This window comes from Bombus fervidus, chromosome 12 (genome assembly GCF_041682495.2).
Source record: "Bombus fervidus isolate BK054 chromosome 12, iyBomFerv1, whole genome shotgun sequence".
NCBI classification, from domain to species: domain Eukaryota; kingdom Metazoa; phylum Arthropoda; class Insecta; order Hymenoptera; family Apidae; genus Bombus; species Bombus fervidus.
This window is the reverse complement of record NC_091528.1, coordinates 10,039,070-10,051,527: the sequence shown is the minus strand read 5'-3', so window position 1 is coordinate 10,051,527 and position 12,458 is coordinate 10,039,070. Positions and strand designations below refer to the sequence as shown.

The window sequence follows — 12,458 nt, the reverse complement described above, 5'->3', positions numbered from 1 at the left end:
ACGTATGAAATTTTCCTTACTCCGACTAGGTCTACGTGGTGCTGTCCAAGTTGATTCGTTAACATTTGGTCACGCGTATTCCTTGGAAAGCTGGAAATTCGTAGACGCGAAAGGAAATTTTGGAAAATTGTGCAGGATCGTGAACGCATCTTGCTACGCTAATAAGTTGAAGCATGACGTTCGTATCAGATTCTGTAGCCGTGATTGTTAAACTAATATTGAAACGGACGATTCGGGAACCGCCGCTATTTATGTCCCCGTTTGAACTGGCGGACTTCCGCCGCGGGATAATACGGTTAACCACGTTGGCCATTAGTCTTTCCACAATCGATACACGCCGGCTGTTACAGTGAAAATCGACGTCGATTATCATCCAACAGCTTCGATGGCTCTTGTCCACCTTTCCCATCTTCGTTCTATCATTCTGACTTGCAGCCGATCGAAGAACCAATAACTTTCCTCACTGCGCTATATGTTGCGCATAGACGTCACATAGAAATACAGCAAACTGTAAAATTAGCAAATGCGTTTATAGGAAATTCAAAGCGTAGTATAACTCGATTTTGCCAAACGGGCGATACTCGTCAGTTCACTATCTGATTGTACACTGGTTTGTTCTTTTGGAATACAACGATATTTCACGCATAGGTACAATACCCTTACACAGACACCTGCACAGTCATTTGAACAGGACACTTACACAGGTCATACTCATTAATTGTATAGAGAGTGGGGCTCAAAATATTTAAGGGATCATGGGTCAAGGTAGTGACCTAAGTCTAGTCTGAAAGTAACTGGCCAACAATCAACATATCACTCGCGTATATACAACATCACTGAATATTATTTCAACTCAAACATTGCGTCTTCCAAAGATTATTAATCTTAACTTCAAGATTAAATTCTAACACGTTCAAATTCCAGTATCGTTATATCTTCTCGTTTAAACGAATTTTTTATACCACATGGACCAAAATCTTCGAATACTTGCCGATAGCAGTGAAAGAACTACGATCAATAGTTTCTAAGATGCAAAACGTATATCGTATATCGTGCGTTGCAGTAATCGATTTGTAAATCTTTCTTTCGTCAGCTTTCGTCGTCAGGAAATTTGTCCAACTTTCTTCTACGATACGATCGATAACTTCGAAGATGCGAAGCGCGTATCTACCTACGTGTATTTCTTATATCGTAGAATCGTTTCATAGATTTTTATTTGATCGGCTTTTGTCATGGAAGAAATATGCTGCAACAAATTATTGCGACGTTGAACGCTGCTTCTCGATTCTCTTCTACCTTGTTATCATTGTTTTCCGTTCTTCGCATATATCTTCATTTCGATATCGTACCGTAGCTGAAAAAGTCTCACGCCGGGAATCGAGCCGGCTAACTCGTCGCAACGCAATCCACTCTCCGGTTCCAGTCTGAACGTCTCGTTCTCTACTACTTGTTCTCTGACAGAGTAACCGAACTGTCTTCCTCCCATGCGATGTTCATTCTTGCGAGAGAACGACCTCGTCTTTTCACGCACGTAGAGCCTCGTCGTTGTTCCATCTGCACTTTGGTGCATCCGCAGGACGTGCAGATCATTGGCGTTGAATCGTATTTCAGATGTTCTACAGCAACCACGGAAATCGCGTTATCTCTGCGTTCCATCCTTTCACACTGTTGCTGTAGAAACTTGCTACAGCTTGGATCGAAATGTAGTTGACATTTTTGTTAATTGCACTTTCTTAAAATTCAAATGTCGTTACTGCTTTTAATTTCAATGAACTTTTTTAAGTCACACGTCGATACTGGCGAACGATAGTGGCTGTATCGCGTGGCGATCACGAAGACGAGCATCCACTTGATCGGATATTTCTACGATGTTTTCAGTTTCTCCCATTCATAGAAGCTCCATTAATAGTAATTATGATTTTTAGCGACGATTTCCTTGTAATATATCTGGTTCGTTTTTGTTGAAGTGGTCGCCACTTCTAAGAAAACTCTACATCTGGTCTTTAGTTTTCTCAAGCACCGAAGCCATCGACAAATCGCATAGACAAAAGACTGCGTCGAAGGCAAACCATAAGCGGTACACACGCAACGTTGGCTTCAGGGTTTTTCAGTGATAGGGAAACGCGTGCGGATCTGGATCAGCTCATATTGTATTCCGAATTACCGTATTACAATACAAATTATTGTATTACAATTACAATTTATCCACGCGTTCCTTTGTATTCACATACATCCAATAACCTTAACAGTTTTATTAGTACAATCGTACCAAATATATTTTTCTATATCTTTGCATAATACGTTGCATTTCACGCATCTTTGCGCTTTCAAATTCCTTCAAATAAAGATCTAATCGATACACGGACTTTCTTAAAATCGGTTTAATTATTGCAATTCGTCTTTGTAATCTTTCGCACGAAAACAATCATCGACCTCTCATCCAGCGTCGATTCTGCCTGCATTTGCAGAAAAATGTCCAATGATCCATCGTCTCACGATAAATCGACGTAGAATCGTATGAATGAAGAAGAACACGACGGAAAAGAAGAAGAAAACGGAGAAGCTTGAAGCAAAAGTGGAACTTGGGAAAACAGTGCAGACTGCCTAACATGGCGCACAAAACGATTCTGAACCGTGCGATTGTTGCGCATCGTGATCACCGCAGCTGACAGCCGATTCTGCGATCTTAATCTGGTCGACATACTCGCAAGAAGGGAGAGAACTGTCAGAACGTAGGGGAATGAAGAGAGAGAAAGAGAGAAAACGGAGCTGGAAGAAGGAAAAAATCGGTAGCTGGTCGATTGAGAGGACGGGAATCCGTCTGTCGGTTTATACGGTTGAGAGACCGGATCAAGAACCTTGAATAATTCATCGAGAAAGCGAGACTCGTTGCTTTAGCTTCGGTGCAAGGACTGACGTTGTTCCTTGCCTGTTTGCACTGTTAGTCGATTCGCTTTCTACCCTACCTCCTCGTCTCGGCTATTTCTGACACCCTGTATCAGCCTGTCTGTCCGCTTCGTGTTTCACCATGTACATCGAATTTTTCTTACCCATAAAAGTACCTTACACCAGCGATTCTCCGTTTCATCCATGCAGACATTGCGATTCAAAGCTCGTTGTTTAACATTAGAAATGCCACACCAGTGAAAATGACTGGTTCTACAATTTTATAAATGCGTCGATCCTCGTTTCGGGACGATGGTCCTAGATGGATTAATGATACCAAAAATATGGTACATAACATGGAATTGCTTCTGTAAGAAAGTAATAATTATTCTATTATTAGGTATTTTTCGAAGACCAGCCATTTTCACTGGTTTCGGTAGAAACAGCTTCGTGTTAACTATCGGTTGTTCTAGTGTTAACCATTATTTTTGTACCAAGTGTGTCGATTTCGTTAAATATCGATTTAGGTTCGGTGCTGGGTTTTCGATCGTTGAAAATCAAAGTGTAGGTTCAGTGAGTAGGTTTGACGTTGGGAGTATCAAGGAGTGTAAAAGCTTAGAAAGGCGAAAAAAAAGGCGAAGAAATAGGAACGAAAGATTCACGGGGAGAAATGGGAATCGTCAAGTTTCAGCGTTTCTGCAAAAATGAACTTTTACTTTTCGATATATAGCGTAGTAAGTTTATATTTTCTCGCGTATTCACTTAAAAGGCTCTTTTAGTCTTCCTTCTATTCTGTGTCATTTTTAATTTTTATTTATAACTGTAAACAGTATAGAACGGGTTAAACTCAAAAAAATGAAAATCCTTTTTTCATTGTACGTCTCAATTTCTTATAATTATTTATCAACACCCAGAAAATTTTAATTCGCAATACATACACATAGCCAACGACGAAAAGTATATAGAGGAGCTTATGAAAGAACATTAAACTCAAAATTCTTTAAAATTGCCCCTTGTGGAAAATACATTGTGCAATATACAATACAAACACAATATACGATGTACGATACAAGAGAAGAACAAGTTTTGGTCCAAGTACTTTGCAAAGAACCGTTCAAACCTCTAAAATTGTACGGTTGTATAAAATTCGTGTCGTGTAAGGAAAATTAAAGAACAATACATTTTCATAAAATGAATACAATACTTTGTGCAATATACAATACAAACACAATATACGATGTGCGATACAAGAGAAGAACAAGTTTTGGTCCAAGTACTTTGCAAAGAACCGTTCAATCCTCTAAAATTGTACGGTTGTATAAAATTCGTGTCGTGTAAGGAAAATTAAAGAACAATACATTTTCATAAAATGAATACAATACTTTGTGCAATATACAATACAGACACAGTATACGATGTGCGATACAAGAGAAGAACAAGTTTTGGTCCATGTACTTTGCAAAGAACCGTTCAAACCTCTAAAATTGTACGGTTGTATAAAATTCGTGTCGTTTAAGGAAAATTAAAGAACAATACATTTTCATAAAATGAATACAATACTTTGTGCAATATACAATACAAACACACTATACGATGTTCGATACAAGAGAAGAACAAGTTTTGGTCCAAGTACTTTGCAAAGAACCGTTCAATCCTCTAAAATTGTACGGTTGTATAAAATTCGTGTCGTGTAAGGAAAATTAAAGAACAATACATTTTCATAAAATGAATACAATACTTTGTGCAATATACAATACAAACACAATATACGATGTGCGATACAAGAGAAGAACAAGTTTTGGTCCATGTACTTTGCAAGGAATCGTTCAAACCTCTAAAATTGTACGGTTGTATAAAATTCGTGTCGTGTAAGGAAAATTAAAGAACAATACATTTTCATAAAATGAATACAATACTTTGTGCAATATACAATACAAACACAATATACGATGTGCGATACAAGAGAAGAACAAGTTTTGGTCCATGTACTTTGCAAGGAATCGTTCAAACCTCTAAAATTGTACGGTTGTATAAAATTCGTGTCGTGTAAGGAAAATTAAAGAACAATACATTTTCATAAAATGAATACAATACTTTGTGCAATATACAATACAAACACAGTATACGATGTTCGATACAAGAGAAGAACAAGTTTTGGTCCATGTACTTTGCAAAGAACCGTTCAAACCTCTAAAATTGTACGGTTGTATAAAATTCGTGTCGTGTAAGGAAAATTAAAGAACCATACATTTTCACAAAATGAATACAATACTTTGTTAAGTAATGTACACAACGTTGCCATTTAATAGACAAACCTTTAATAGACAAATCTTAATTCTACTACACAGATACGATATCTTTGATAAATTTCTTCCGCATTTCCCAATGAACTTTTCAAATATTCCGATATTAGGAATATTCCTCATTTTCAGTTTTAATTATTTCTACGCGAACAGTCACCCTCTTTTCGGTATGAACAGGGTTTAAAACGACGAATGAATAGAAATAACGTTTGGAAACGAAACTTGGTTGGCGTTTAAGCGAGTATCTTTCGGTAGAACGAAGTTCCAGAAGATTGCTGTCAAATTTCTTAAGCAGCGGGAGAAGCTTTTTTGTTGCTAACGCGACCGTTAAATTTTTCATACGGGCGACTAAGGGGGCAAAAGGCGCAGGTAAAGAGAACCGTCTTTGAGGTTCTTTTCGCCGCCTAATTGTATCGGGTGTCTTAATCAGTGTGTAAGCTACTAAAGTCGAAAGTCTGGAAGAGGGGAAGGAACGAAGAAAGAGAACCTCCGCGTTCTGCATCTCAAAGGCTGAATTTTAAAAGTGTGTTAAGCCCCTGGCATTATGCTCGCTGCATTTATCCTCTCCGAACATGAATTTAGATTGTGGCTTAGGCACGATATTAGGCTACGTGTTTCTATCTACCGAACCTAGAGAATACTTTTTCCCAACGGGAAATATCCCTTTCTTCGTCTACTTTCTTTCTCTCTTCAATTTTTTTCACTTCCCTTCTACGCGAACATAATTACAGGCAATACGAGAGCAAGGTCCGTGCAATATCCACACTGCATCTTATCTTTTATCGTCTTTTATTTGTATCCTTGATTAACGCAACGAGAGACAGGTGAATTTTAGTCGAATTGCAGCAAGATTTTTTTTTCTATCATTTTGTTCCTCTTCTTTAAACGGAAGTAACTCTCTGCTATTGTTCCTTTAACAGATGCGTTCCGCTTTTGTATCGACATATAATTAATCGTCTGGAACGCTTTTCGAGTCAGCGAGAGATTTATTTCAAGGAATAACTCGCATATCGTATGTCATTCTTCGATTCGTAGTTCGGTTGTGTGCATTTTCCCATGGAATTTTGATCGTTACATACAGCTGTTAAGGAGAATGCGATATTTCTGTGTGTTATTAACAAACGAATAGCGAAGAACATCGATCGTGGCTTTAATTCGGTGGATATGAATTGCAACGATAGGATTGCTTCGGATGAAAAAGGGTCTTTCGTAATCAACCCCATGCCACGTGCTGACTCGATGCTAAAAACCAATATAATGTTTCGTGAAAGCAACGACCACGTACTAATGTCGATATTACTTGGCAATAAATTAATAATCGTTTACTTTTGACTGGAACGATCAAAGTTCAAGTTCAAACTCAAGCCAAAGTTCTCTAATAAGCGCACGTTTTTAACGTCCGTGGAATTTCCTATTGCGATACGTGTCATCACTCGAGAAACATATTTGAAACACGTATTTAACAGCAGTTTCTTACCAGTAAACTTTCAGCTTCAGAGAAACACGTATAACTCTATTAAATCGAATAATAGTTCTTTTCCGATGATAATTTCAAAAGTACTTGTCAGACGACAAAACTATTACTTCTAACGTTAAGATTTATTAAATCTCCAATATTCGTTCACACTTTTCTATAAGAAAAAAAATAAATAAATAAATAAATAAAAAGAACCCAAGTTCCTTTTTCATGAAATAATTCCAAACTTTCGAGCAATAACACACGTAATATAATAATTGTTTGAAAAATATGCAGAAAGAGTTCTAACAATCTTCTTCAAAACTCCAAAAACACTATATATATATATATTAATGTTACAATAACCAATATGTTAACATTTGTCGAAACAGTTTGCATGAACTCTATAGATGTAAATGTGTATACTATGTATAACGACCGCTGTATAATATATATTATAATGCATAGATGATGTTGATGACTGATGACCGTTGTTATGTGGGTGATTCTAGTGGGGCCTGTGTTCGGGGGCCGATGCGGCGCGGAGGCGCTCGGGCTGGGGTTAGGGCTGTCGCTGGGCCCGGCCTACAGGTTCGCTCTGCCCCCGGGACTCGCTGCCAAGACCACCCGCTGCCTTGTATTCGACCAAGGTAGGCCTACCAGCCATCTTCATTGCCTCTACGATCTCAGATAGAACAGATCTCTTCCACACAACCCTCTACCCCCCTTCTATTTAAATATATTTCATCCCTAAGGTTGTTGCTTCTTCCTATTCGATTGGCAACTAAGCGATTGCGGATTTTGTCATTAGGTGATATTGACAAAATCCGCAATCACTTAGTTGCCGACACAATGTATCAGGTTGTCCGAAAAGTTCCTTTCGTTGTATAAGGAAATAGTAGAAGGACAATGTTTTTTGTTTTATATTAGTTTATTGAATTATGCGCGAACATAATAATAGAACGAAGTGGATGATACCTAATTCAATAAAATAATATAAAACAGAGATTGTCGTTCTTCTATTATTACCTTACGAAGCGAAAGAAACTTTTCGGACAACCTAATATCTTCGCCAGTATCAAATTGCCATTTCCTTGGGCGATTTTTAAACGTTTGTCTCCTTATTTGCAAGAAAAAAGATCTATTTAACTTCGTATCGAGTTTAGGCGTGCGGTACTCTACATGAATTAGAATCTAAGTGAAAATCGATTGATATTTAAATTTTTCAAAGAGAGTTCCAGTTGTTAAAATATCGTTTAAACAAACTTTCTGAAAATCCATTTACTCGGCTGTTCGTCGATCGGAATTACAAATTTCGTTTACCATTTAGACGATAGGAATTTACCAATAAACGATACGCGTAGGCTATATTTTTCGCTATGATAAGAATTTGCAAAGATTCGCGCTAGATCGCGATGCTTCCTGTAACAGACGACTTAAACGCTGTCCTGAAAATCGAACGATTCTACGAATAGAATATGCAAAAGGAATCGAGTAGTTCTATCTGGGATTCGAAGGATCTATAAATAAGTACTATTTCTTCGACAAATATCTATATTAACCACTGACAATTACGATTTTCGCTTGATGGACAACTAACCCCGTTTTCAATTTATTATGCTGCTTAATTACATAACGAACGTATACTGAGAAGATTTATTTTTATAATGAAATCGAACGAATTCTTATTTACCAAGAGGATCATCGGCGAGATATTCGAACTCGTCTAAACAACGATTAAACGCAGGTAATTCGATCGTCGTAGCACCTAGCAAGCGTTGTATGTCGTGGAATCGACAAATCACGTTAAGCCTGTGCGTCGTCAAATTCTAACATTTCCCAACAGAGTGCTGATATATAGTAGGCTTAACAAACTTCGATCGGTAGGGTAATGCGGCATGGCAGAGTTAGAAGATTAGCCAAAAATTTACTGTCACGTATTTGCTGGCTAACAGCGACTCTAGCAATTGCCCAAACGAGGACTATTACCTTCTTAACACGCCGACTATCACCAGTCATCGCGTCCATCCTACGGTTTATTCAACTTTTTTAAAACGATTTAAGCAAAATAAATTTCATATAAAGCTAGCAAATTTTCAACAATGCGAATGATTTAGATAAAAAAGAAGTAGTCGCTTTGGTGGTTTCGGCTGGCGAGAAGTAACTCGATAAATTGTTCGCCATTTACTCGAACACGGATGCACGGAACAGCTGTAATCTGAAATCTAAAGGGTCCTTCTCAAAGTCGATATCGTCTCGTTGATGAATTTCGGCTTAGGATATCGATTTTAGTGTTCATTGCCGCGAATCTGCTGTGCTTAAAGTCGGCCATCGATCCCCGAAATCCAGCTGCAAGATCGACTTGCGCGTTTGCACGGACTAAGCCTACGAGCTATGCTCATCTTCGTGTCCACAAATCTAACAAGACCAATTGTAAACGAGCTTGCGCTTTCGTCAGCCGACTGCAGTCTGGTCAAACGTCGGCTACGTACAGCATCTACGTTACGACTAAACACCTGCGAGTAGCATGAAAATTACACCTATCTCCTAAATTCTCGAATACGTAATTCTACGAAAATTTGTCTATTCTTTTTAGTTAAAATTTCCTACTTGGCATTGTTTTTTATTTTTTTTTTTTTAAGACACTTTGAGATGTCGTGGTTTCCGTGATTTTTACTTTTCAAATAGAATTATATTATTAAAAGCTGTTAGTATTATTAAATAGATATGGAACCGAATACTTAAAAATATATCGAAGAAAAATAAAAGACCTCGGTTTGTCTCTTCAGTTTCGAAACGACGGATGGAATATTTTGTCCAATCAATCAAGGAATATTGTACTGAAAATTAATTAGTAGAAATTTTAATTTCTCTTCTTTGGAAACTGCGAAGCAACAAAGCGTAGAACGATCGATTTAACGATACAGCTTGCAAAGTAATTCTATTCCGAAGGAAAGCGATATTTCATGTGAGAAGTAATGAGAAGAGTGAAGCAAAAGTAGGCGAAAAAATTCGATCTGGAAACACAGAGTCCCCTTCTGGCTTCTAAATTATGTATTCGACGATAACTCGCTAGGATGCACATGATTCGGCTATGAGAGGTGAATTTCAAAGACGACGAACAGTGACTCGTTTCGGGTTTTTCTTCGCTCTCCTCGATCGTCTCCTGCGGCTGAAACGACGACGAGGATCTTACCGGAGAGGAGATATTATTTTTCATAAACGCGGCGTAAATGGTCGTTTCGCGTGATTGCATGGATCCAACGGGATGAACGCGTGTGTTCCTGGTTGTACTCCGGTTGAGACGGAGCGGGTAATTCCGCCGATCCTATTTAGCTCTCTTCCTTTTCTGCCTAATACGATCGTGAATATGCTCGGCTACGATAAACGTGTGTATTTTTTCATCAACTATATTTTCATTCCTCTCGAAACTACGAAAATATTATTCTTTATTTTACCAATTGTTTCTTCTCTTCGGCTAAAACCAATATAACAAGATGCAGTTGTATTTTAAAATTCCACTTGAACTTTAATTTTCTATGAAATAATCAAGTTCATCGCGTATCGTGAAACGTCATTGGACTAATAAATATTGTTGAAGTAATTAATTGAAGAAAAACTCTGTATATTTATTTATGCACATCCGTGACCTGGAGACTGCTATTACGCAGAATTATTGTAAATAAGGAGAGGTGCATATTATTGTATCCTTGAATATTATAAATTCATCCACTCGTTGTTCAATCAGTCGACTTCAAGCTCAACAAATATAACAAGCAGGTTCAGCGAGGAAGAATACTAAAAATTAGGAAACCAGCCGAACGATTGTACGAAAAATTTGCGTTAGATGGTTCGAAATATCGAAACCTGTTAAACTTCAAAGAAAGATAAAACTATAGCTATACCATCGTTGATAATTATACGGACGTTTGTTTATTTTTGACAAAATGTAACTTAACTAAAAAATTACAAATAGAAAGACTGTTTTTTGATTCTTCGGAGCAGCTTTAAAGAAAGAAAAGAATAAGCTCAGCTTCCACCTTGTTTGAATTCGTTTACTTTCTATTACTAGGTTTTTATCGAGGGATGAGATCATTATGCCGGTCTCTCTGCCGTTTCCCCTCCGCCGGTTTCCATGTAACGTCTTGCATCGCCACCTTTTCGGCCAACATCCTCTCACCCCGTGGTCCTCCTCGCCCCGTTTGCTTCTCGCCTCTTCGCGCGACAGTAATTTTACTTAATTAAATTCCGTTCTTTCTGCCTTTGCTACTACGACCCCTCTGGCCATATCCCCATCCTTCTATCGCCCACCGAGGATCGTCAGTGATTTTTCTCGCATCTTTTCTCTCTTCTCGCCTCGTAGCTTCAAACGATTTTTCCACGATTTCGACCCTGTCCTGGCTGGCTAAGAGCGTTCACGATACACAGACGGGAGATTTTGGTTTTTCCAGCGATCGCGCCCCGAATCTGTCGCTTGCTGCACGTTTCCCTGTATCTTTCGATATTATTCCAATTTTAGTTTTCCGATTCGACTATAATACGCCAAGAAACGCACGCTCTTTTGCATTAAAGAAACGCGCACATTTTGTTTCTCGTAGATTCTTGATCTCGTCGTGTTCTTTGAGAAAAAGAAGAACACGAATATATTGTTTTGGTTAGTTACTCAAATTTAATTTAAATACGTCGCTTGTTATACGAAGCAGTTGTCGCAGTTTGAAAATGCATAAAATATTTGTTTTTAACGATGTTTAAGCGCGCGATAGATTTTCAACGAAAAGAAAGTCCTCTTTGTTTCTCACATCCGAGACCATCTTCTTCTTTCTGTCTTTTATGAAAATATCCTCGTACGAAGAAACAAATATACAGATAGTCTGAATGTTAAAATACGAGCAACTGTACAATATTGTAAAGCACCTCAAAATTAGCACCAATATTATAATTGACAATAATTGCAGAAATAAATGTATTCTTTGTTATTTATTTCCGATCCACACGATTAAATGCGATCCTTTTTAACTTTGAATGACTTCCTATTACAGCTACCCTTACAATATCTTGCCTTATCTTATCTAACATACTATTCTCGTCGCAAAATCCATCTTGTCAATTTTATAATCTCGGTAAATTAGAATTGAAACCAAAACTATACTCGACTCAGACCTCGACTTGAACTTGGATTATTTAACAGAGATAAAAATTGAAATATTGGACAGAAAAATGTCTGAGACTTGCGATCTTTTTTAACTTTGAATGGTTTCCTATTACAGCTACCCTTACAATATCTTGCCTTATCTTATCTTATCTTATCTTATCTTATCTTATCTTATCTTATCTAACAACTATTCTCGTCGCAAAATCCATCTTGTCAATTTTATAATCTCGGTAGATTAGAATTGAAACCAAAACTATACTCAACACAGACCTCGACTTGAACTTAGATTACTTGACAGAGATAAAAATTGAAATATTGGACAGAAAAATGTCTCAGACTTGCGATCTTTTTTAACTTTGAATGGTTTCCTATTACAGCTACCCTTACAATATCTTGCCTTATCTTATCTTATCTTATCTTATCTAAAAACTATTCTCGTCGGAAAATCCATCTTGTCAATTTTATAATCTTGGTAAATTAGAATTGAAACCAAAACTATACTCGACACAGACCTCGACTTGAACTTGGATTACTTGACAGAGATAAAAATTGAAATATTGGACAGAAAAATGTCTCAGACTTGCGATCTTTTTTAACTTTGAATGGTTTCCTATTACAGCTACCCTTACAATATCTTGCCTTATCTTATCTTATCTTATCT

The 12,458-nt window shown here is 37.5% G+C and overlaps 1 protein-coding gene across 7 annotated transcripts in view; it reads left to right on the top strand.

The window, feature by feature from the left end:
• Window positions 1–12,458, top strand: part of LOC139993116 (E3 ubiquitin-protein ligase Rnf220) — a 223,253-nt gene that overhangs the window by 45,551 nt on the left and 165,244 nt on the right. For 6 of the 7 annotated variants that reach the window (XM_072014557.1, XM_072014558.1, XM_072014563.1 and 3 more), the window contains one exon: window positions 7,158–7,295. The exons of the other annotated variant lie outside the window; for it this stretch is intronic. In XM_072014557.1, coding sequence (XP_071870658.1) covers window positions 7,158–7,295 — 138 coding nt within the window. The remainder of the gene's footprint in view (window positions 1–7,157; window positions 7,296–12,458) is intronic. 7 annotated transcript variants of the gene reach the window in all.